Genomic DNA, 27450 nt, shown 5'->3' with positions numbered 1-27450 from the left:
AGGCTTGATCAAAAGATCGAAAATAGTCATAACTTCGTTTCAATTCCATTTCATCGAAAGACAACACTCCAAGACGGCTTAAGTGGACATCTATTTGAGAGAGCTCTAAAAAGGAAAACAATCCGAAATTATTAATTATAATTAACGATAGCAATAATGTATTCCTATATACATTTGTTTATTTAAAATGTTCAAAAGTTTGTATTGAATTCCAGGACCACATTTAAATTTGGAAATCCATTTCCTTAATGTGGATAAAGCTGGCAAGGAAGGGGGAATTTCTTCCGAAGATATTTATAGGCTTTTCCTCCAGTCATTGATCTCAGAATGAGAGACCTCTGAATATCTTCCTCCGTCCATTTTTTAGGACTGGCGTTAGCATTCTCATTCATTAAAACATTGACTTGACCTGGTGAAAATATTTTACTTAATTTACATTTATAGGCTTTACATTCACTTCTTTTAGATGCATTTTTGGTTAAACTGACTCTTTGAAGGGAAATAATTTTTTTTTTCCCAAGTCTATTTATTTTCATGAGAAGTCTTTTCTTTTTCTTCCCCCAATGAAGAAGCTGTTCATTATACATATCTGTCTGTACTAACACATTTATGTTTTATTGTGGTATTACATGCTCTTCAATAGTCCCCAAGGAAACATCCAAAGAAGGCTTTAAATATTCAAATGATACTTCCATAGCATCAAAGCATTCTTCAGGTGACTTATGAAATTTCAAACTTCCTTGTTTGGGAGTAGTGAGAAGTTCATTGACAAATTTTTTTTTGTGTGTTCCTGGAGGAGAGCCTAGGATAAATATAAGGATGGCCATATGTATAAAATAGATCTACTTAATTTCTTATCCAATTATTCTACCAATTACCTTTTTGTCCTTTTAATATTTGATTTCTTTGTCTCCGCAGCTCGGATACATTTTGCACCAAGGCTTTGGGAAATCTATGGTAAGAATAACCTCCCCGGAGTTCACATGAGGGGAGTAGCAGATTGACACAGCTCAAGGTAAAAGATTTCTCTTCGGAGTGTTCATTTTGAAATTATTAGGAAAATCGTAGAGGTTAGACTTTTAAAGTAAATGATGATAATATTAATTATATTTTGAAATTGTTCATCTGTTATCAATTAATTTAAATGCATTGACGTCAGATGTCACGTGCTCTTTTCAATAACAAATCAAAAACATATCAGAAGAAAATACATGATTATATATACCTTACTTTTTACCAATCGACAAACCGATCCTCTCAAATGACACTATCAGCAGCAGAATAGACGAAATGATCAATGAAATCTTGGCTCAAGTAGTTGCAGATCGGATTTCAAGCCCTGCAAAATTCAACCTCTAACTCGATGAGACCACTGAGATTTCCTATCTAAGCCAGCTTGTTGTATTGTACGCTATATGAAAGAAGACGTGATAAAGGAAGATTTTTTAGTTTGAAAGCCTTTTACAACAACCAAGGCAGTCGATGTGAGGAAAATCGTGGATGACTTCATCAGAGATAACAATATTTCATGGAATATGGTTTCTGCAGTTTATTCTGACGGAGTTCCAGTCATGCTGGGACAACACTCTGGTTTTGGAGCGTTGGTTCGATGCACCATACATAAGGAAATGGACTCGGAATTTGAGGTACTTCTGTACCATTCAGTAATTATCCAGGGGGAAAGGTGCTTGATCGTGTTTTTGCGATTGTCACGTAGACTACTTCGAAAATTCTGATTTAATTTTCACTTTGGCCTTTCGATTATCTCAATTGAGAGGTGCAAGGTGTTGGAATCGACAACATCGAAGTGGAAGAAAACGAGGAGGCATTTTTAAAAAAAAGCTAGCTTTATGGAAACGACGAACAGAGGATGATAACTTCGCAAATTTCCCCCTGCTGGACGACAGTGTTAGTAAAATCGAAGATGTAACTGGAATTTGAGACATTTCTCTACCTGGAGAGCTGAAACAAACAATAGCCATGTACTTAGAGGAGCTTACAAAGTCTATCGATGGATACTTCCCTAGCACAGGGTCATATTCAGCATGGGTGAGACAACCTTTCACGTTTCATGCTGTGACAGCAGACGTGAATGATGAATATCTCGATGAAATCGTTGAACTTCAGGAAAGCCAGTATCTCTTCAGAACAACAACGCTGTCAACGTTTTGGTGTCAGCAAATCGTACAATACCCTCTTATCGCAAAGAAAGCCCTGGAGATATTCATACCGCTGCTAACAATATATCTTTATGATCAATCGTTTTCGAGGATGGTCGATATAAAAACGAAGAAAAAGAACAGACTGTTGCAAAAACGATATGAGAGTGGCACTTGTCAAGGTGAAGCCACGCATTTCTGAACTTGTGTCTGAAAGGCCGCTGCAAAAGACACATTGATTTGCAATAAATATTCATTAAGTTATGTTTTTGTGTTGCAACTGATGTATGGTTTATTTTTTGCACTAATAATATAAATACCTATGTTCCGAAGAAATCATTTTAATTTTCTAATCACGAAGGGGTTCGGTGAATGTACTGATGAAGCATGCAGGATTCAGTACCTCCAATAAGGTTAAGAACCCCCTGTTATAGATGCTTCCTTTTTTCAGCTAAAAAAGAATTCGCAAACGATTAAATGATTGAGCATAAGAAAGAAAGATTGTAGCAGCTTCCTTACCGAGCTGCCTTCCTCACAGTAAGGCATTTTGTTTTGCAATGTTATAAACTATAGGGGAAAAAAGATTTTCATTAAACATTTTTATAGCAAAAATTGAAAATTATCTTGTTAGAATGGAACGTAACAACAAAAGCTATCTGGGACACGATTCCAGAAGTTTTTGAGAAGCACTGCATTGCAATTTGCGGCACAGGTTTTAATTTAATGTTCAAACATATATAATCATTGCTAGGTATTTGAAGGTATTATAAAAATGAAAAGATAACTTGAACCACTACCGCTAGTCCCTATACAATATACGTAGTTATGAATATCTTGATTTTGAAAACTCTTCTTTTTTAGGCACAGATTTCAAGAACCAACGGCAACTGTCCTTACGATTCGTCCTGGAGTCGATAATACGCTATCTCTTCCTCAATTGTGAATTACAAGGACTTATCATTGACCTGGTATCTTGATATTATGATGACTCATCCTAGACTCGATACTACTAAAGGACTCAAGGTAGTCAGTCCTTTAGATACTATGATAGCTCCTCTTGAATTGTGTGCTACGAGAACTCATTAGCCTGGCACCATGCTGACTCTTCTTGGACTTGAGGGAGATTATAATAACTATTCCTGTACTATACACTACGATAACTCGCCCTAAAGTTTATGCTAAGATAACTTATCGTTGACCTAGTGTCATGAGGACTCTTTTTGGACCTGATTTTTTTCACTCTGTCTCTGATATATGTGTACTCTGAGGGTTGAAGATAGGAATTTTAAACTTAGAAAAACCATTCGAAAAATATAAACGCATATAGTTTTATATGTTTAAGATATGTGGGTACATGCCCACCGTCTCAAGTACTAACTACAAACATATAAACTATTAATCGCCCTTACTTTGGATGGCGTGTATCGTGATCCCCCTCCCTTTGCAATGAATATTTTAAGAATTAATGGAGGTGCTAAATTTTAGATCCATAAAAGAAGGCAAGAAGATTCAAAATTTCATGCCTAAACGAAACTTTTCTAAATATATAAAAAAGATTCAAAAAGTTGTTTTTTTAAATTAGAAGATCTGAAATTTCCGAAAAAGAAAAAGATAGAAATTATTTTTAAAGAAAAGTTGTCAAGAAATTTAATAAATCTGTTGTGTAAGGGCGGTCAAATATGTGCTGATGTGACGCCTTATTTTTTTTTCCTCTAAATTTATTTTCAATCTGCTTACACATGTTCCCAGACCCAGCTTTACCGTGAGAGGGACCTATAGCACAGATGCGTGTGCAATAACTTTTTTAAAGAAAATAAATCAAAATTCAGTGGATTCTTTTATAGAGCCTAAATTGCGATACCTTATTTATGATTTTTTTTAAATGACCTTATCTAGAAAAGATTTGTTATACTAATTTATGAAAAATCTACTTTTTACGAGGGCCCTATTTTTATAATCAAGCCGGGGAAAATATCATCCTAAAATCGGCGCTGCATGCTTCCCTTGTGTTGAAGTTGGATCACTCTGCTACTGGGGGACACGATATAATTTGTACAACTTTCACAAAATGATACGATATCGAGGTCACCATAATGATAATATATACGATAATAAAGGAAAAAATGAGTTTAGTTTTTTGTTATTATTATTTGAAAAAATTAATTTTGTATGATTTTTTTATGGAAGTTGCAACTTGCACAAGTAGTTTGTTTGTTGCATAATGTCTTACACAATCATAAAATATATAATATATTCGTTATTGACTCTAATTGCACAGTGATAATATTTTATTTCAAATTATATGTACCCAAATATTACGTATTTATTTTACAATATATATAACTGTGAACCCATTTTTTTCTAATATGTAATGAAGTATTTATTAATTAATAATTGTCAAAAATTTTAGTAGTCAATTAACTTGTCAAACATATAATGTAATTTTAATCACAAAAATTAAATTCTTTGTTTGAGACGCTCCTTCTATTATTATTTATTTGTTTATTTTTTTTGCTTGCTATAAATTTGTAATATATATACATTAGTATAATAAATTACTCTACTCCTTGCAATATCACTTTAAACCTCGATGGCGTTTTTGTTAAATTTAGGTATCACGAAATTTGAGTTAGACAAAATATTGCTACACCCTAGTATGTATGTGGCACGTCAAACAAAAGCAAGCTAGAGAGATTTTTTTCTTCAATATTGAGTATAAATTATATTTGTAGTCTTCAACGAATTATAGTCAATTTCTATAAACAAATTATTCTAATTAATCTATTGAAGCCGCCGCAAAAATTGATTGTAACAATAAAGAAATGATACATTGATGGATTTTATTTGATAGGTGCCATAGCGGGATCTTAGTATCTTAGATCAAATAAAGATTTTAAACTATAGCTTAAATTCGTGGGTATCTTAACTCAATCTACAAATTTGAATACAAAGCCTATAGTGACTCAAATATGTCTATGAAATATTAGGCTGTATTTATATATGAAGTAAAAAAATGAGTTTGGATTTTCTCCTTTTCTTGATTATTATTACTTCTGTTAAAGTGGTTGTCAAAAAAAAAAAAATACAACTATACACTGCACGACTTTTTTCACTGTTCTGAATTAAAGATATTCAAACGTTTTTTTATATCGAATCTGAACGAAACGCAGTCAAAAGTTTTAAAAGCTACAATTTTATTCGGCATTACTTCTAGTCAGGTAAATAATACTGAAAAATAAATGTCCTTGAATGGTACTATCAGTAGTATGAATTATCAGAATAAAAACTTATCGAGCCATACGATATTCTAGTAATAATGATATCAGCAGCAGCAAGATATTCAATGTTTTCCATCATAATTCCACTGATGAATGAAACAAAATGGGATTTTGCTGCAAATTTATTGAAATTTTATCAATCAATCTTTACAAGAGATTTCAAAACCATAAGTTTTATCATTCATATTTGTAATGAAATCTTATAAGTCTAATTCCACTAAAAATTGGATTTTTTTATCCATTTCTAAGTAAGTTTTTATGTTATTAAAGTGTATTTAGAAATATGTTAAGCTTTATATTTATAAATTTGTGATAGTTTGATTGTTTTTGATTTTTGGTCTTTAGAACCAAAATAATTTTTACTACAATGTTGAATGATGTTTTTATACAAACACAATTTTCTTTTTATATATAAACCTTTGAGGAAAAAAAACCAAAAAAGCCGTTTTTCGATAAAGCACCCCATCCGAATATTTTTTGCATCTCTTAGGGGACTGGTTTTCATTTTTTTTATAAAAAAATTCAAATCTCGATTTTTGATTATCACTAAAAATTATTTATTTTCTTATATCCATAGAACCTTCTTATTTTTCAGTTACTTCCACCTTTTTAAAAATGGTACACAAAGCCACTTCTTACACCGCTGGATGACACTTGAATAAACTTTGAAGCGCCTTAATCTTCCAGTTAATTGATAACAAACAAAACACCAATATTAAATATTTGAGAAAACAATGTATTGAGTATGTATTATAAGTTTCTTATAAATTGTACAAATAACAACAATGAATAAGCCATGCAAATCCATGAGAACCTCGATAATATATATATATTTTAACGTGTTTGAATATATTTTGGAGATCTTTCGTGCTTTTTCATATGTTTTTGATAGTATTGTCGTGTTTTGAGTATAGTACCACAAAGATGACATTCAAATCCATCTGTAATAACGTGCATTGACTCGATATGAAACTGAAGATTCTGTAAACGCTTTGTAGTCTTCTTACATGAAATACACTGATAAACACCATCAGGTGTTCTTTTTATAAGTCTATTAATTTCTGCATTTAATTTTTCGTTCAGTTCTGTAAGGACAAAAAATACATTTAGATAAATATTTGTTTTAGAAATTGACGAGGACATCAAAGTGTGTGGGTATATACTGAAAATTAAAATAAGTAATTTTTAGCCTTGAGACTCTGTCCAATATAGATTTTTTTAGGAGCAGTCTCAAGTAATTGTTTTAAGATTTAGGTATAGAATCAGTCTCAGATTGTGAACAGAAATTTAATCGTTCTCAAACCGTTCACCGTTATTTAATGGGTCTCAGACTGTGGACCATCAAACATTTTATCAGTGTCATATCAAAATAAATCACTGTAAAACTCAAAATAACATCATAGAATCAATCGATGTTTACTTATTTGAAATCACAATTGAAGTCATCCACCGTTCGAAGTTTTAGATGAGGTTGATACGTGTCAAATTCTGGAGTCCTTCCATAATTTGCTTAAAAATAATAAATTCACTTGCAACAAAAATGTTCAAGTCAGTCCGAATTTAGGACTGTACACCGCCATCTAGTTTTGTCACACGTGTCGGTTGAAAAAAATAAATATATTTGCCTGGAATCAATAACAATTCATTTTTGAAGATTGCCTAAATCAAAATGAAAACACACGAAGAAAATACATTTGAAATGTTTGAACATTCTTCTTGTAATATCAACAGTTAATCTACTATTTTTAATGGAAGTAATAAATAAAGAATGGATTTGTCGAATTTATCTAATTATATATAAAAATATAGTCCAGCAAAAACGATCAAAATATCACTTAAAACATTTTATTCTATGAAATAACAGATTTTCTAGCAAATTATTTTAAATTAAATTAATCTGGCTTAAATGTTTAAGTATTTGACACTAATATTTTACCGCATTGTTTAAGAATATAATAATGCATTCTGATTAGAAAAAGCTACAAGTTTTTGGTATTTTTTTTTTTTTTTTGTATTTTTAAGATTCAAAGCTTTTTTATGTGTTTGTTGTTGAAGATATAAATAAATTGTCTGAAAATATTTAAAAATCTAATGTTGAAAGATTCCAAAACTATCTTTATATTGCATATATATTTTTTAGAGCTCGAGTGATCTTTGTATAAATAAGAAAATTGATGATTTTTTCTTCCAAGACTATGAAGAATAAATAATTATAATTAATAAAATACATTTTAACTTAAACTCATAATTATATCGAATCAAAAATAAATAATATATCATGACACCGTTTCTAGATATAGTGAACTTAGCGAGGAAAACAATTAAAACACTCCTACCTTTATTTTCATCGAGAGGTATTGAAGTGCCTGACGGTCCGGGGGCCCCTGAAAGATCATGATCAGTTATTGATTCTTCTTCGTCATAACAAAAGTCTCCTGACGCAGATTCATATTCATTTTGATCCTCAATAAATTCTTCTTTGTGCAAACTATCATCTACTTCTTGTGGTTTATCAGGGATGGTCATAGAATTGTTAACAACATATTTCTTGTCTTCAGTGATTGGGGTTATATCTTGGATTTCATCGTCCTCGATTGTAATAGTTGGTTGAGAATAATGCTTTGATGAAACATGAGTTTGGCAAGTACTTTCTTTAGAAATTACGGGAGAAGAATTTTCCCTTGTAATATTGGCCCTTGGAGAAGACAAATCGACCTTATTAACAATGCGAGGTCTTTTATTAGGTGGAAGATGGGCTTCCTCATTTATTGAAGGAGATTGTAATGATTGATTCTGAGAGAGTCCCTTGATTTTGAGTTCTTCAGCTACTGCCAGAAAGTTTTTTAGCTCCTCCTGCGTTACATTTACCTCTCCATTGTACATAAAACAGAGTAGTGACTCCATATAATTGAATTTAATGCCTCGCAAATAGAGCAAAGGATGTTGATGAGGTACTGACTTAATGATAGATCGGAAAAAAGGAGAGCAAGCACTTAGTATCACCTTATGTGCCTTAATCTGCTTTGATCCACAAGCCAAAGTAACATCGAAGAACTCTTCCTCTTTTCGGAGCTCAGAAAAACCTAACTTTATGTTCGACTCAAAGTCATTCCATCTAAGATGTAGGCGCTCTGAGGACCCCATCTGAAGAATTAAAAAACAACAACATATTACTACAGAAATCTGATTTAATTATCATATTATAAATCAAATTCATATTTTTACCTTATTTATGAATTGTCTAACAACTAACAATGGATGTTTTTAGTTAACAAATAGTCAATAATGAAAGGAATCAGCTAATTCAAGACGTATAAAAGTGAACGAATACGGAATATGGTATCAATTGAGTCCTTTAACGTTCAGAAATTTAGTTAATAATTACTAGTACATACATACTACTTTTACTTAATTATTAAAATTGATATTTTTTATTTTCAATAAATAATGCTAAATTTACTATAATGATTAATTGTAGACATTTGTACAGTATTAACAGCTGAAAACTTATGTAAACAAACAAACTCGGCAGAAAATATTGTAGCTAGGGTAGACATGATAAGTTTGCCATTATAATAAGAAAATTATCTATGTACCTTTAACTTCTCTTCATAATCTTTTTATTTGAACCCACATTAAGCCAGAGGCAGTATTTGGTAACAAGTATGACTACTTAATGGAGTAATAAGTTACTTATTACATACTATGATATTACTTAATTGAAAAATAATTTTGTTAAATTACTTTTTACTTAGAAGCTAAAGCAATAATATTACTTTACGAATACTTGATTTTTATTTTCTTAGATTAATGACCTTTTTAATAGCCACTCAATAATAAAACTATATAAGTAGGGTTGTAAATCCTAAGCATTTTCAGGGCGCAAGTTTTTGTTGTTGTTGGTGGTAACCGGAATAAATTGTAACCAGGAGTATTTTTGCTTATGAATAGTAATTCATAACGAGAGAGTAACGCTAAGGATTTGTTAGGGAGTTAAAACCATAATTGGAAATAATATGATCTAAAAATGCTTTAAAAAAAGAAAAACATCAACCCTACTCTGTATCTAGCATTGATATAGGGAGGAATTACTCCAATGTCGATCCTCAATTCTATCCGAGTCCAACTAGGACTTACACTTATAACTCTACAACAAATCATAAGTATTACTTTTCGTCCTTCACGCACTAGGGAATACTTCATACTTCTTTGTTCTCTCTTCAATAATAAAGGAATAATGATAACATCCTTCCTCTCACGGTAGCTGATCAAATAAAACGTTATGACAGCTAAGCTGCTCTCCTTCCAAAAATTATTTAAATATTCAGGATAACCACTGTTGTTTCCCGTTTTTTTTTATTTTTACATATTTTATACATCACAAGAAATGAAAAATCTTTTGGTGTGCATTTATTTTGACTAAAGAGCAAAATAATTTTCTCGCATTAATTAAATAAATTCAGTAAATTGAAACTATGAGAGAAACTTTAACATCTCATATCTTACTAATTTGAAAAAAAGATTTTTTTTTCTTTTTAAAGAAGTTTAACCATTAAACAATTATCATTTCAATAACATATAATATTAGGTATGTTTTTTAATTTAAATTTTTTTTTTAATGAAACACATATATTATGATGTATAACATACACTTTAACAATAAATATAAAATGGAGCAAATTCATAAAATTAAATCATACTTCTAGGGAAAAATTTAGCAATTGAAGAATTTTGTGAAATACGTTTTCCATATTTTATTTCCATTAATTGGCTGTTCGCTGGAGATTTTTTTTTAACCTTAGATATTAAAGAATGCGGATGTAATTTGATCAAAAAAAAGTTTTGAGTAGTTGGATTTTACTACATGACGATGTTTAAATGGATATTAGTTAAATAGGAAATTGAATGTACAGATATGTATTTTTAGAGTGAGGAAGGGTCATCCTTTGCTCTTGTGTTTTTGTTTGATTCTGAGTAAATAGTTTGTGTAGTGAAGAATCTCTTACATCATCGGAAACCTAATAGTACAAGGAATTGGATTGGACCTTCACCTTCTCCGTAGGACAGCCAGGAGTAGCTTTAAGTGCTTCAAAGATCAGGGATTTAGAAGGGAGAGATTATTCCTTTAAGGATCTTCTTCCTTTCGCTCACGCTCTAGTTCAGTTTTTTTAAATTGTATTTTCAGCAACTCACAATACAATAAGAGTACCTCATTACTAAAGTTGATAATATTGTAGAGAAAAACGCGTGCAAGGAGAAGGGGGAAAAAAAATACGTATGGTGTCATTGTTTAAAAAACTGATGTGATTATCATCTGCCTGCTTTATTATGATTTTTGAGGGTATAACGAAAGTACTTATTAGCAAAATGTTTAATGAAGATATACTACGTATAATTGACTTAGACGTTTTATCCGTTACAGTAGATTTGAAAACGTCACACTCCATGAAACTGTAATTCATTATGAACCTTATTCTCAGAATAATAGCTAATGAAACGACAAAGTAGAGTATTTCGAAATATATTTGAAGTTCCAAGTTTAAAAAAGAAGGCTTTAATGAAATATAATCTACATAATAAAAAATATACCATCATACATTTATGTTAAATATACAAAATTAAACAATTGGAAACATATAACTAATAACAATAAATTATATATACAGAATATTGAAATAATAGATTGAATTTCGAAATTAGTAAATTTTTTAAACTTTTTATTGATAACTTGATCGTCATTTGGTGTGGATGACTCAAAACATTTTTATACGTATTTCTATTAATGACATCAGTACCAACATCCTCCATTAATTTAATGATGGTTCCTCGGGAAGGGATAGGCTTACCCGTTTATTTCTCCATAAATTTTTTGAACATAGATGATTAGCAATGGATAAGGTTATATTATAAGCAATAAGTATCTTTGTGAGATCAAAGTTAAAGTCTGACTTGATGTATTCATCATTAACTTGCTTTTTTAGAAGTTATCCATACTCTTGATATGCGATGAGGATAATCAGTGGCGTTTATTTCTAAACAGGGGACTAAAGACACATTTATATCGATAAATCCGACAAACCATCTATTTCTCATTCGGTAAGTATTTTCCAAATTCCTGGGGCTCCATTTTCAGAAATCCAGACGGAAGGCGACGTTATTTTAGGCATTTTATTCAGTTCTCTATCGACTATCACCATCTAATATTATATTACTATTGAATAATAAAGGCGGGAATGATAACGTTCCTGATTGATAGAAGAAGATGTATATTATTTAATCAATGATGCCATAAGCATTTCTTCTCTTCTCCTCGCACGCTTTTCTATTCTTACCAAAATTATCACCCTTACTCATTGCCAGGGCCGTACGTCAGTATTGCGCTTTGTCCGCTTCAGCGGACCAAAAAAAACAAACCTTACTGAACCGTCCACCAATCATATAGGTATGTAAATATAGATGAATTAAGTCATAATTAATTATTAAAATCTATTATATATACGTAAGTTATGACCAACTCATAATAGTACTGAGTCATTATAATAAAATTACATATTTCTAGCACGTCCACCCAAAAAGAAGCTAGATAATTTTTCTCAAAATTGAATATGGAATACATTTTTCCAACAAATTATAGTTCATTTAAATGAAAAAATGATTCTGATTAATCCTTTGGAGGCACCACAAATTGTACTTAAAGTAGCCAAAATTCACCGGCACATTTATAGAATTAGTAAATTAATAAATTATATCTCTAAGACAATATTGGGCCCAAATTAAGTCAGATAGATAAAACGGAGGTTTTAAACTACAGTTAACACTCTCGGGTATCTCAATTCATCGCAGAAATTTGAATTCAAATCCTGTAATTTACCGTAATATCTCTTTCAAATATTGCCTGTCATTTTATAAATATAAATGATTGAACCTTTGAATATAAAACGCGTTTTCCGCTTCCCGTGATACATTTCTGATAATTAATAAATTACTGCAATTATTTCAAGAGTACTTTACAGCCAAAAATAAAAAACAAAGACGCACACAACATTTTTCGTATGGATTTAAAGTACTTCACATTGAGTGGATATTTGAGTTAGATATTACGTTTAACGTTACTGACAGTAAATATCTTTTTTATTTTTCTAGGGACCAGAGCCATGCAAATGTGAAGTACTTTACAGCCAAAAAAAAAAAAAAAAAAATAGACGCACACAACATTTTTCGTATGGAGTACTCTTGAAATATTTAAGAGCGTGAGAATTTGTTTCATTGAATACAAGATAAATTAAATTATTACTGCTTAAAAGGGACATAAATAATAGTTATGTACTTTTTAGAGTGGATTGTTGCAGTAATGTATTAATTATCAGAAATGTATCACGGGAAGCGGAAAACGCATTTTAACAGAGAGTTGGTGATTTGTTCTATCTGGAGAAAAAAAAATAAGGACAACTTTAATGATCACAAAGTTAAACTCCATAAGAATGACCCCAGCTGCAAGTATTAAGTGAAAATTGATCATAAGAAGCAGAAAACATTGAACTTTGCTGTTAAGAAAACTTCCTCTGCTACATCCTCATCCTCAGTCACTGCCTCCTCCTGTCCCAATGACCCTGCTCCAGTTGAGGCCTTACTGCCTGAACCAAGATCTAAGTCCGTTTCTACTGAAGAGAAAGTTACAGCAGACACAGAAAATAATGGCGACTCATCAAATTACCCCAGCAGACGGATTTCTCATGGAATAAGACTTCCTAATCTCGATATCGGACCAATCTTCTCTCCCGAGCAGCTCTCTGTAGTCAACAACAACAATATTCCCTCTGTAGAGGACTCTGAGACTAGCGGCAATGTCCAGGGAGGTGAGAATAACAAGACTGAGGAGATGGATTTTGTGGACGGAGGCCCAGAGTACCCTGTCATTTTCACGAGCCAGCTGGGTGACCCGATACTTACCGGGCGGGAGCCAAAGCGGAAGGACATCCAGACCAGAACCAGAGTGGAGACTGAGGGGGAAACTGTGCCTAAAGTCGAGAGAGATTATCCTCTACAGCCCAAGTTACAAACATACAGCCCTCAGATAGATGACAAATACTCCAGAGACTTTCAATATGATTGGTTCCGTAAGTTCCCGTGGTTAGAATATGACGAGGTTGAAAAGTCAGCCAAGTGTTTCACCTGTTCCAAATTTTCCATTTCCAACCTTGGGAAATTTGAGTTCAAAACATGGAAAAACAGTCCTCGTTGAAAGTTCATTCTAACAACAAAAAACACAAACTGTCGATGGAAAAGTGGATCAATTTCCTCACATCAAAGTGAAAGAATACCTCGGTTCTCGGCCATGTTCAGTCTCAACATGCTGTGGAAGTCGTGAAGTGGCGAGCTTATTTGAGGTATCTTTTCCAAACTGTTGTGTTCATCGCAAAGCAAGGATTGGCTTTTAGGGGCGATTCCGAAACAAGAGAAAAGTTGACGGAATCTAATGAAAACAATCGAGGAAACTTCTTGGAGCTTTTGTCCCTGCGTTCACACGACAATCATATTCTCAAAGATAAACTGGAGGCCGAAGTCAAAAAATTTGGTTCAGCTGGGGCAGTTTTTGCCAAATGGACTTCACCTGACATCCAAAATGAGCTGATAGAGGTTATAGCATCCAAAGTGACGGAAAATATAATGGAAGATGTCAAGACTTGTGCCGGCGATGATGACTACTGGTTCTCTGTGATTGTTGATGAGACATCAGATATGTCAAACACGGAGCAGTTCAGTCTGTTACTGGGATATCTGACGAGTGAAGGCATCAAAAAGAAGCTTCCTCAAGTTTGTAAAAGTTACCCAGACTGACGGCAAATATTTGTTTGAGAAGCTTCAAGAGGCTGTCAAGGATCTCGGCCTTAACTCCGCCCGCACTGTCTCCCTGGCCGCGGACGGTGCCTCCAACATATCCGGCATCAAGAAGGGTCTTGCCGCCAGGTGGAAGGAAGTAGCCCCACTGTGTGTCTACATCCACTGCTACGCCCATGTCGTCAATCATGTAGTCAAGGATCTTCTCTCAGATATAACCCTGTTGAGAAATACAATGGGGACAGTAAAAATTTTATACAACTTCATTGAAGGGTCACCAAAGAGGTCAGCAATCTACAAGTCGGTGAAGATAACAAGTAAAGATGAGGAGCATGCCAAGGTGATGACCCTGAAGAACCAGTCTGCTACCCGCTGGAGTCTCCGCTACGATGCTGTACATGCTGTATCTCTAGGGATGGTCAGAATCATGAATACCCTCATAATAATGAGAAAAGATAAAGATACATTGTCGAGTTCAACAGCAACTTCTCTGCTCAACAGCATCTTTAGTCACGAATTTATTTTCGGCATTGAACTGTTGAAGACACTCCTCAGACACACATCTAGCTTGTCAGATGAACTTCAAGGTAGAAAGGTTGACCTAACAAAGGCCCGGAAACACGTCAACCTAGTGATTAGGACTCTTGAAGATCTTAAGAATGAGAAAATCTTTGAATCAATCTGGAAACTTGCTGAGTTGAAGTCGTCTGAGATGAAATCAGTATTTGACCAGGAGGACTCAATTGATTTGGAATTCAAGGAGGCGAAGATTCCAAGGAGAATAAAGTGGAAAGGAGCAACTGAATCCTACTTCCGTGAAACACATTTCGATGTTGCAATCAATAAGATTGTATTAGAGCTTGAGAGCAGATTTGCCACCGACGATACAAACATCACAATGGATCTCATTGCAATCGTGAATGACAGTGAAGTGGAGACCTGTGTCATTGAGCGTGTCGCCAAGCACTACAGACTTGAACTCGAGCAGCTCCAGTCAGACCATACAATCTTCCAGCAATTCAAGGTTAATATTATAATGTTTCATTTTGCATTATATGTTTAAAATTTATGTTTCTCTAGGCAGATATTGACACAGAAGACATGGTTTCGTCACAAATTGCTGCGGAGTTAATAAGCTCGGGAGTGTTCCGCCTGATGCCGAGCTATACAAGGTGAGCGTTATCCTGGCCTCAATGCCCATCAGCAGCTGTGAGGCGGAGCGGTCATTCTCCTGTCTCAGAAGGCTCAAGAACCACATGAGGACCACCATGGACCAGGAGAGGCTCTCCTCCCTCACCCTCTTGAACATGGACAGGGTGATGGTGGACAAGGTGCTCCATGAAGACATGGACAGTTTGATTGACACCTTTGCGTCAAGAAAAGAGAGGAAAAACTTCTTCTTCTACTCATGATAAAGAACACATGCATTTTTTTGTTCATTTTTTTCAAACACATCACCACGTATACATGCGAGTTAAGAACATCAAGACTTGTGAACATAATTTATTTTCTGTCGATGTAACCGTTTCATGGTATATTATAATCTCGTTCATTATCTTCATCCGTTATTATTTTAAAAATATTTAAGGAGGTTTAAATTGTTTGACTTAATTGTATAGTTCAAAAATTTTCTCTCATTCTTGCACCGTGCATTTTATACTCCATTATACTCCTTCCTTTATGAATAGGTCGGCATTGACTTTCCGTCTAGAGTTTTTCCTTTTCATTTTATTTTTCCCAATGTTTGCCTGAAGAAAATAATGGTCAGACAGTCCATTGGACGATATTATTGCAAGATTTAATCTATGCTGTAGCATTTGCCCTGTTTAAATATCCCACGTTCACCACTGAAAATCAACCGTTCACCCTTGTAAAGCGGACCAAAAAATCTTCCTGACATACGGCACTGCTCATTGCCCATTGGTTAGAGTTAAGACTTGCAAATTGGAGCTCCACTTTCGAACCTCCTTCTGTTTTTTTCTTATATATATTAATATTAATAATGATAATTTTATATATGTCGATATAATTGTATAAAAGAGTAAGTGCGTCTAGAACCTTCTACGTGTAAAGCATTATACCACGACATTATCCTAATCCAAAGTACAGATACATCTTCTGTGGATCTGGGAACAATTTTATCTCAAATCGAAATCATCGATAGACAAGAACATCTATTTGTATTTGCATCTTGTAAACTATCCCTGCAGAAACAAATTATTCCCAATTCCTTAGAAAAACTATTGGGATCCTTTACGGCTTGAATAAATTTGAACTATACTTTTTAGATGGTAAATTCAAGATCTGGATGGATCATAGACATTGATGTAAATCCTGTGAATTTTTTAGCCGCCCCGTTTTTTAGGAATTGGTAATCTGAAGAATTAATATTATTTTCCTTAGTAGTTGTCATTATTTTTTAATTACCGAGTAGTGAATATCCTTTCCCAGATAGATTCAATTATATTCATAACCTGTTTGAATATTTGTGTGCTATTAAAAGACTTAGCGTAAACCTGAAGATTTGTTGTGGAGTTATAATTGTAAACCCTTGATGGAAACAGAGAAGAATTGGATTAAAAAATCGGAGTAACTCTTGGCAATGTTCTTGATTATTTCCTTCTCCCTCTCCTCCCTTGTTACTGCTGATTGTAGTTGATATAATGAAACGTTTGAGCATTATTTTTTATTATCTTCTCCAATCTTCAGATTGCAAACATATAATCTCCAAAAAAGGTTTTGTAATTGGTCTAGGGTGCTGTTCCTCTTACGACTCTTCATTGAAGATATAGATAGAAGCCAGATTATAAACCAAGCTTAGGAACGAATCACATTTGTGCAGAAGTTGGATGGCAGTTCTTTACCACCATGTTCGAGATCACTACTCCAAAATATACGTCGCACTCATTTATTTTCAACAAGGTGGTTTACTGCAAATAGATCTACCCAAGCAGAATTATCTACCCAGGAGTATGGATGGAAGAATAGTTGGTGTAGTTTGAGGGCGATTCTTCTTCAAAAGCATTAGATGTGCCTTGCACAGAGGCAGATCCTGTTCCAGGATCATAATACAGAGGTATGTTACGAATTGCTTGTTTGCCTAACAAAATTCTGGGGGTACAAAAGTTTTCAAGACAAAACTGAAAGTGTTAGAAACTGAAAAAAGTTTCTAAAATTCTCCTTAATAAATGGCTAAAATAAACAAAACTGTTCATATATTGGATAAAAAGGGTGAATTCAGTTTAACTACTGAAAATTCTCATGCCTGAATTTTGTCCAACTAAATTCCCTACTAATGCCACATACATCCACAATTGTTTAGAAAATGATCTTGATGTAATTTTATTTCTTTTGTGTTTTTTCTTATCGTCATGTTTGTCAACATGATGATACTAGTGAGAAAAGTAAAAACAGTGACAAGGAGATTTTAAGTCCACAATATCCTTGGCAAATGTATTTGTATTTTTTATTTAAATAAAAATCTATAAATTTTATAATACAATGTGTAACTAATAACATGATGAGATTAGGGTGTTATAATGTCCTACTAAAGCATTGTTTTAATTTAAAGGGGTTGGGAGATTAATTTTAATGCAAGTTCTTTTGGGGTAGCGTTAAAAAAAGTTACCCGATCCATGTTCTATGGTGTCATGAAAGCTCACCTAAGGAAAAATTACTTTTGAAAAGATTGCCGTGGGATTACTCTATCTAGGACAATTCACGAAAGAATCGCTTTCCTTTATTTAATATAGATAATAATCTCACTTATGCAATGACTAATGAGTTCGAACCAAAGTCATAAACCAATCAGAATTTTGACCAATATTCAAAAATTGAATTGGTTTAATTTGGTCTATCTGTATATATATATATATATTTATATGTTACCGGCAAAGGATGAAAATCCGGCATAATATATAATACCTAAGTAATGTTAATAATGGCTGATTGTCTTAGGCAAACTATATAATAAACTTCATTTTATACACTACCTATGTATTACATATTATGCTGGCAAACTATATAGTAGATAAAATAATCAGGGTGTAAATAACGATAAAAAATCTAGCATAGTACATACTGCATAGGTACTTGTGCCTTGTGCGCGTTAACTTATATCCTGCAATCAACAACATATTTCGATTATATACTCATCAACAACGCTTCGACCATGAATATATATTGATTAATCCTACATTTCGGTTAGTAGCAGGGGCGTCGTTAGATCCTTTGTAGGGGGCTCGCCCCCTCCACAATCTTTATCATATATACTAATATATAAAAAACCTTTTTGTATAATTATTATGGTGTTGGTAATTTTTTAGGCTTTTTCCAAATCGTCGGGGTAGAACAGAAGCTGTCTCTCTCTAAAAAAAGCCTTATCTCCTACGTCAACAATTGCCCAAATTACTCAATAAGTATTGCAGATATTGCGTACCTTGAAAAAGCTACAATTAGTACCTACGTCTCACAGCACTTTCATCATAATAACAACAGCTATTTTAATCATATTACCGGCATTTCATGGTGATCGACTAATAGTACACTCATTATGTACACACACGTAAATTAACTGTGGACCCCTAAATTTTCCACTGTGTCACAGAATAATATTCAATTAAGCAATTTTTATCTGATTAATTACCTATGAATATATCAAATATCTAATGGAATACTAATTTTTTTATTGTACTTATCACAGATATCCTTAAATTATAATTACTCTTTTAAAATGCCTCATCTCATTTATGGATCGCAACTTGTATAATCCACGAATAAGTTACAACTTTTAATATATTTTAAACTGCTATATTATTTGAGTAACTAAACAACAAATATAATGAATTACGAATCAAATTTAATAAGCAAATTGGAAAAAATAATAATCCATTTTTGAGTTTATTCATAATGACTTTCGAGTTGTTCACTTTAGCAATAGTAAATTCCACATGTTTGAAAATATATACATAGAAATAGTAGGGAATATAGATGAGAAAAGAAATAGGGTAATACATCAACCTAATATGATGCATACGAGGTACTAGGTCTTGGTAAACTTAATTGATGATCAAAAGTAGCCTCTGTTTTCCTTGCTGCAGATGTACGTTCTACATTATGAAGATCCTCGGAATTCGTCTGAAGGGGGCATTTACCGATTTCTGGTTCTTCTGGAAAATCATAGAAATGATCATAATTAGGCTGGATTTTCTTTTTGCAGATATAACACATTTGAGCACCGCATATGCATTGGATACGGTTACATCCATCTGTTTTCGTATATGGTTTTGCACAAGCATGACATTTGCGAATCACCGCATTGGCCATAGAATCCTCGACTTTGAGTCTTAATTTTTCAACTTTAAGTTTTAGGCAGGTTTCACCCCTGGGATGAGCGGGGAGTTGACAATGAATACAAGTCAAAGCTTTACAATATTGATATTGACATTTAATGACATCCAATCCCTCCTTGTCAATCGTCACAGCATAATTACATTCTGAGCATGTGTATAGACCAAATTCACCACAGGATTTTACTTCATTAGAACATAGGGTTTGAATATATTTAGTAATCATCTTGTGATCCATCACTGTCTCCAAGTCTGAGATTTGATAAGGGATTTCGCATCCGTAATTGAGGCAAATATAATTGTCCAATCCGTCGGCTAATTGGTTTTTGATCCCTTCAGTCAAGCAACTCCTACAAACAGGATGATCACCATCACACGAGATAACGTCCTCCATGTATAAGTCCTCCCAACATATTAAACATCTAACCTGTACTCCTTGAAGAATCTTATCAATTAGGCCTTCCATATATTTTCCCGGATAACTTTTAAGAAGGCTTGTGAGCTCGAATTCATCCTTCTCCGGAAACATCCCCTTTAATACATCCAAACTTTCTTGTGTGTAGAGGCCATTGGATAATGACGCAGAATAGGCTTCAGACTCAGCCATTGTAGTGGAGAGTTTTGTGTCCCTAACGCCCTTGAGAGTGAAGCGATCGCCAATATTAATGATATATTTATTAATTTATAGAAGCAATATCAGCTCAATCATTTATGAAAAGAATAATAATCACAACTACACGCGTAATAAAATTCCTGATCTGATCCTCCTCCTTTTTAATTCTTGCTGATCTATCGTTTCAGAATGTAATATATAAATGATGGAGAGAGTAGTATACCATGTATTCAGTAAATATTACATTAATCTCAGCGTCTTTGAGTTCTTTTGGGCGCTATTTTCAAAGCACAGCTTCTTTTCTCTATATCCCATATTTATGAAGCTGTCATGCATAAATGAATACATTTATGTAATTATACATATTGCCAGTAACATATATAAAATAGAGCTTGTGTCTGTGTGTCCGTTATAGGTGCCTACAACATTGGACCAAGGAGGCTAAAATTTTGCATGGGCGCCTCTTTTGAACCTGAGCCACTTTGCGATTTGGTGATGGAAAATTTCATAAAAAGGATACGGCCCTGAAAGTGTAGTTGTGGCGGTCATTAAGCTGATATTGTTTTCCATTATTAATTACATCGAAATAAATATCCGATTATTTATCTAAAAAAAAACAAATTTTCTTTGAATATCAAAATAACACCTCTTATTGGAAAACCCTTTACATTAAAAAAAAATATTATTTACGTTCAAATGATAGATAGTGGTCAGGACTTTAGAATAAAACTGTTTGTTTAGTTGTTTCTTGCATAACTTTTATGCAATGGACGTCTAAAAAAGTATGTCTCGAGTGACAAACAGAATCGAAAATTCCCACTTCTAGATAAATTCCTGCCTTTAGGTAGCCATGTGTACTGATAGGGAAGGACTTGATTTACATATCGTTTTATTGAAAATTTAATAAAATTAAAATTGATACCTAATTGATACTATTTTTTGTACAGAAACATTTAATAAAAAATAAAAATATTAACCCTACTTCCTAATTTTATTGACGTTTGAAAAAAAATACCGTCGGTCCTTAAAATGCTTATTTCCAATGTGAAGAAGATGTTTTTGAATTCTGGAAGAAGAAAGACAGTATTAAATGCTTCGTCAGAAATTCCCCTCCCTCCATTACCAATTATAACAGGATAGGGAACTTGGTAAAAAGCAGTGGAATACTACTACCATCACTTTGACGTCTTCAGAGAATATTTCAACAGCCTTGATGAAGATTTGGCAGCAACCAGAAGAGAACAAGAAGTAATTAATAATGATTCCTTAAGAGAAGAAGTAGTATTTATGCAGGAAAATTTTCGTCAAATACCTTTGGGAATAGCTGCACTTGAGGAAAGATTGCCTTTTCTTACCAGCCTAACCATAGTAGAAAATCTGACTCAAGATTTGAAGGAAGAGCCATTCTAGACCAAGTTAAAAGAAGTGCTTCAAAAGAATCCTGGCTACACAAAACTAAAGGAACTCTCAACAAGTGAAAATCTTGTATACAAAAATACTCCAATTATCAATTTTGATGCTGGGAGAGTCTTTAGTATGATGAATATCTTCAATGTGAAAAGGAGGTCCAACTAAGTAATAAGAAATTGAAGGAATTGTTGATCACCAAATGGAATGAATGTTTTGTTATCATTTAATTGTCAGCACATAACTATTAACAATATTTTTTTAATAATTTGTTACTTTATTGCCTCATTTCTATTCTTTAGATTTCGTGCCAAAGTTATCTATTCATCCTTTATGGTCAGTGGTCACTAAGAAGTTACGAGTACACTTCCTGTAATGATGGGGTTGATGTTCTCTAACTAACAATATATTTTGTCGTGGATAAATTTACAGAATATAATATACATTTATAAAGTTATATATAGGGAAGTTATATATTAATAATATATAACAATCCCTCTTTTATGTGTAAATAAATAAATAATTTAAGTTAAAGATATATTCTAAATGATACTCTTTTAAATGGGTTGGAATCGATATTTACTTTGAACTCTTGATCCAGCAACAAATACAATTGCATCACTGTCATATGTAGCTATTATATTTTTGAAGTAATTTCCATGGACATTCAATACAGCGATGAGTAATTTATTAAGTTCAAATTTTTGAATAGAGTTGATGATCGAAATAGAGTTCTCTTTTAGACATTTGCATAGTGGCCTCTCTTACCACACATCTTGTGCAGTCGACGCTTTTTGCAAGGCAAACTTTCCCATTCTTATGAGGAAATTTGAAACGACACTGTCTACACAATCTTTCTTTGCTCTTGTTCCACGATCTCCTACAACTTTGACTTCTTCGATATATATTGAATCCACATGACTATATTTGCGTTAACAACCTTTGATACTAAATCATTTACACTATTTTATTATTCTTTGCCGTTTCTTCTATTTCCCATTAATATATACTTCACGTATTTTATTTGCATCATCAAATAATCTTAATTGTGCTTCTCTATACTTGCATACCATAGTTTTATATTATGACAATTAATATTTAATACTATTTGTATCATACAATAAATTATAACTAACATTAAGACATTTTCTAGATAATATTACTTTGATTAAATATTACTAAGTAAAGCTATATTTTGGAGAAGGAAAGCTTCTATATGTTGTAAATTTTCAGATAAGTTGTAACGTTAAAAAAATTATAATTGAGATATCTTATAAGTATGTTCGAAATTATCCATCGGCCATCAAGTATGACTTATGAATAAAGGTTTGTTTATGCCCGAAAAAAAACAGAGGAACCAGATAGTTGAAGAGGTATTTGCAAAACACGATTCCCACAACCCTATGCATGACTCTACTTCACCGTATTTAAGGAGTTATCCGAAAATTCCTTCTCAGATATTTATTATAACACCATGTGTATACTCGTTCAATATAATATATCCCTAAATTCATCGTATAACCAGGGAGTACTAAAGAAATGGAGAACGCACTCGTTTGCGTAGATTACACAAGTAGTTTAATACGTTATTACAATGAATACAGAATAACGAATTGTTTTAGCATTCATTGATTGTTATTTAATCATTATTGGAATCACTTATTATTATTAGTGTAGTTTCAGACATCAGAAGATGTTTTGTTGCTGTCCCGGTTGTGATTCTAAAACAACAGCGAAACGTAAGGCTTGTGACAATGGAGAACATGATGGAAAAAAGGTGTAATTTCACTCTTTTCCAAAAGATCCTGGAATTATGTCGAAGTATTTAGCTTCAATTCTACGAAAAATTAGAAAGCCACCCAATATACAAAAATTTGTAGGAAGCATTTCAAAGATGACTGTTTTTTAAAATATAAATGTGACTGTTACATAACAAGAAGAAGAACGAATTCAGAATTAAAGATGAAGAAATTGAAATTGGATGCCATTCCGACAATATTTCCTGTCCTTCCATCCTATTATTCAAAAAGTACTCCTGAACCTAAGCTTCTGCAAGTAAACCTAATTGGAAAAAATTATATATTCCATAATTCATAAGTATGTATTTATTTATTATAAAATTGAAGGCAATCGTCTAAATAACGAAGTAAGAACCTTATATCGGCAGATTGTAGCATCTCCACAAAGTCTCAATCGTCTGAGTATGAGCTCAAGTTAATAGATCAACAAATTTATACTTATGCACTTCAGTGGTATATATAAGAAAAAGTCGTAATGCCTTAGATAAACAGATATGATCTCTTTCGGCATCCTCTCTTAGTCAACGAATGGACTCGAAGATAACTCCCCCCCCCTCCTCTGAATACTCCATAAGAGTTCAAAATTCACTGTTTTCTCTATCGCTATTGTTACATCTTCTAATCAGGTACAAATTAAATTTCAAGAACATTTCTTAGGTGATAAAAATTGAGTGTGCTATGAAACCGCCCACATAATAAAGTATACTTTCAACATCTGCAATTTCGTCGAAATCTGAAATATCCATATTATGAACCAATTTTGTAAATTCATTTACACCATCTTCAACGTTTACTACTGGCATTTCTTGTTGTAAAACCTCCTTGAGAGATGAAAATGACAAAATGTTAGTTTTTAATAAAGATATTATTCTAATTTTCTTTTCGCTTTCTAAAAAATTCCCAAACTTAGAATATAATTTCCTTCGCCAAGTTGACGATACCACACGAATCTACGTTCTATAGGATCCAAATTTATCTTCACCATTAAAATGAATTTTGCATTTTTTTACACCCAGACTCGCTGTTTTGAATGTTTCTTTTTACAAAACATTTCGACAATTTAAAATGTTTTCCCACATTACCAATCATTCACCTAATGAATTTAAATATTCGCTTTGTTCTCTTTCATCAAAGGAAATTGGTTTGTAGCTATCGTCTCTTAGTTTAATACGAGATATTATGGAGTCTACGTAGACGCAATTCCAAAATCTTTTAATTATTTAAAAAAATTCTGCAGTATCGAAATAGTTTCGACTTTCTAAATCTTTATTCCCATAATAGTTTAATGTGTTTATGATAGATTCATGAAAAAAACTAACTACTAAGTTAACTTTAGTTTTTTCAATTGGCTGGGGATGAACGACTTGATGTGATAATTTATGGGCATATTTAATGCCTATGCCAAGTTCTTTTTTATTAATTGATTCGACGTTGTCAAATTTGCCAGCTAGTATTTTACCATCTTCAAATGAAGGGTAGTTAAAAATCATCGTGATCAAAAGTTATTGCATAAATTTTTGAAAAGGTGAACTGGAACAAAAAACATAAATATTTTTTCTTCCGTAGAAAAAGGATTCAAAGTATAAGGATAATTTTCGTTATCCCGCAATTCATCAAATTAAAATTGTCAATTTGCTGAATGCCCGTCTAGTATAATAGCTTCAGAATTAAATCACATTTTAGTAATAATTTCCAATACTTTATAGTAATAGTCTTTTATTAGCGATGAATTTTATTGTAACAATGGGTATTATTGCAACCATGTCGCTATATTTTCCCAAAACACTTTTGATAAGGAAACATAATACTGTTTTTGTTGGAGTTAAATTATTTCCAAAACCATACAATTTCCCATTTGAATACTCCAAAGGCTTCGTCGATAAGAATTGATACTATTTTATCCTTTGGTTTTAATTTCAATATTCTAAGGTTAAGTTGAATTGTCGATATTTGAACCAAATTGAAAAGAATTAGAGATTATTTTCAAATGTCTAGTAGTGGGCAAAATCATTAATCCAGAAGAAACTATTTCCTCATATAAAACTGGAGTTATATTTTGCCACACTGCAGCCATGTTGACAATTTTGTTTTGATTGGAAAAGACTTCTAATTGTACAAGTCCAATATTAGTCATTTTTCCATTGGAGAAAGTATACTTTGTTTAATATTATAATATATATGTGAAAATAGTTGATATTATTTTTTTCCGAAATTTATTATTATTTTATATTTATATAAGAGCTTTTAAAGAATAAATAAATTTATAATTTATTCTTTAATCGCTGATAATTAAGGCGAAAATATATTGAGTTAAGAAGATTTTTCTAGACTTTTGACATGCTGTTTTCGTTATCATGGCATCAAAGTTTTGAAAAAATTTAATATAGAACAACTATTTAAAAATCGAATTCATGAGAGGAATTTGGAACTTTATACAATTTCCAATTTACTGCTTATATAACCAAAACACTTGTCTCGTCCAATATTCTTCTACATTTCGAGAATCATCCAAATTTTGTTAAGTGCATAGTACTTAACACTGGAAAAGTAATTTACTCTCGCTTCTCCATTACCAAGTAAATGGAGTCTCGAAATAAAGAAGTGTTATCCAAGAGGCATTAAACATTTGAGGATAATTATATATTTATTGCATAAGAGGAAACTACAGACTCGACAGGGGCGTCCGCAGAGGGAGGGGCTGTAATCAAATAATTTTGGTTTTCTATTACAAAAATTGTCCGTAAAGATAAAAAAAAATTACCTAAGAGGGGAAATTTTTTATCAATGATTTATTTTCTAAAAATTTCAGGCAAATTATGCAGTAGAGCAAAAATTTCGAAATTTGAATTTTTTTCAAAAAATTCCAAAAACCAATTATTCAATGTTCCGTTTCATTATCATAACATCTTTGACGTGATTTTCTGTCTAAAGGGAACTCTTTGGTACATTTATGTCCGACATCACACTAAAAACTTTTAAAACCACAGTTAATGCTATGAATGTTTTTGTATTTAAAAAAAATCGCTATCGTGATTGATGGTTTTCAGGAGCTAATTCTCTCAATTTGATGTATTCATATTAATACTACTTATATTATTACTCTTGTTATTCTTAATGGTTCATATCATAAGCTAGGCAAGTGACATTACAAAATGTTGTTTCAGGTTTATGTCTGCTTTAATTCAATATGATGTTCCATCGTTATTGAAAACTTTCAGTCTTTCGCCCCTGAAATCGGAGCCAAGAATGTTGTTGATACTTTATACATGACGACTTGTTATTGTTTTATTCGTTACATCTTCCGAATTAATGAGATAAGAACAACCCAAAAAATAACCATCTAAAGGAATGCAGTCATGAATCGCTGTCCAATATCTGTAGTTTCGTCCAATGCAAAAAATATACTCTTCCTTTCAATTTCTTTCTTTATCTTGGACAATAACACTTATTTATCTTGTGACTCCATCGACTTGGTGATGGAGAAGCGAGAAGAAATTACTTTTCCAGTGTAAATTTCCATGAACTAAACAAAATTTAAATGATTCACAATATGGAGTGGAATATTGCAAGAGATAAGGATCTTTGTTATATCATTAATAAAGTTGTAATGTTCAGAATTGGAACTAATTATATGACTTATATACAGTTCCAAATTATTTTCGTGAATTTGGGTTTTACTGTGTTGTTCTACTTAGAGCTGTAGTTCCCTAATTACAAAGAAGTAATGCAAAAATCCTCGAATCTTTTTCGCAACTCCATACATTTTAACAATTATTATCTGCGAAGCAGGCTTTAATATCAATAGTCAATACTTTATCACGATACAACTCACCCGTTTCTAAAACTTTTTATAAAAAATACGTAGTAATTAGTAACAGGTTACTGATTCTCAGGCTTGTTGATCGGAGTTTTGTCTGATCGGCGATCAATTGCGATATGGCGATATTATATCACTGATTACAGTATCAAAATCGATCCTGATCTTTATAATGCTATATTGCAACAGAA

The 27450-nt window shown here is 32.5% G+C and overlaps 3 protein-coding genes and 1 long non-coding RNA gene across 7 annotated transcripts; 2 read left to right on the top strand and 2 right to left on the bottom strand.

Moving 5' to 3' along the window:
- Positions 1 to 423: 423 nt before the first annotated feature.
- Positions 424 to 4742, top strand: LOC121114822 (uncharacterized). 2 transcript variants are annotated; one of them, XR_011779349.1, is made up of 3 exons: positions 424 to 715; positions 919 to 2696; positions 3021 to 4742. It is a non-coding gene; the product is annotated as an uncharacterized lncRNA (long non-coding RNA). The 2 variants fall into 2 exon arrangements; XR_011779348.1 differs by lacking the exon at positions 424 to 715 and adding an exon at positions 725 to 829.
- Positions 4743 to 5970: 1228 nt separating this feature from the next.
- On the bottom strand, positions 5971 to 9057 carry LOC121114819 (uncharacterized). 3 transcript variants are annotated; one of them, XM_071887245.1, is made up of 3 exons: positions 9034 to 9057; positions 7774 to 8581; positions 5971 to 6522 (listed from the first exon to the last, which is right to left on the bottom strand). In XM_071887245.1, exons 2-3 carry the CDS (start codon positions 8579 to 8581, stop codon positions 6272 to 6274), a joined length of 1059 nt encoding a protein of 352 aa, XP_071743346.1. In that variant the 5' UTR covers positions 9034 to 9057; the 3' UTR covers positions 5971 to 6271. The 3 variants fall into 3 exon arrangements, with proteins under 3 accessions (XP_071743346.1, XP_040564831.1, XP_040564832.1); XM_040708897.2 differs by lacking the exon at positions 9034 to 9057 and adding an exon at positions 8663 to 8953; XM_040708898.2 differs by lacking the exons at positions 5971 to 6522; positions 9034 to 9057 and adding exons at positions 6529 to 7630; positions 8663 to 8944.
- A 2740-nt stretch (positions 9058 to 11797) lies between these two features.
- On the top strand, positions 11798 to 15827 carry LOC139904982 (uncharacterized). Its single transcript, XM_071887244.1, has 3 exons — positions 11798 to 11879; positions 11997 to 15299; positions 15356 to 15827. The coding sequence occupies exons 2-3, from the start codon at positions 14511 to 14513 to the stop codon at positions 15449 to 15451; spliced, it is 885 nt and encodes a 294-aa protein (XP_071743345.1). The 5' UTR covers positions 11798 to 11879; positions 11997 to 14510; the 3' UTR covers positions 15452 to 15827.
- A 3467-nt stretch (positions 15828 to 19294) lies between these two features.
- Positions 19295 to 20230, bottom strand: LOC121115341 (E3 ubiquitin-protein ligase RNF216). Its single transcript, XM_040709564.1, has one exon. It carries the CDS (start codon positions 20228 to 20230, stop codon positions 19295 to 19297), a length of 936 nt encoding a protein of 311 aa, XP_040565498.1.
- Between the last annotated feature and the right edge of the window lie 7220 nt (positions 20231 to 27450).

The sequence above is a fragment of the Lepeophtheirus salmonis genome, chromosome 3 (assembly GCF_016086655.4).
Source record: "Lepeophtheirus salmonis chromosome 3, UVic_Lsal_1.4, whole genome shotgun sequence".
Taxonomy (NCBI): Eukaryota; Metazoa; Arthropoda; class Copepoda; order Siphonostomatoida; family Caligidae; genus Lepeophtheirus; species Lepeophtheirus salmonis.
Note: the sequence above shows the minus strand (reverse complement) of the source record. Positions and strands in the feature narration are given on the sequence as shown.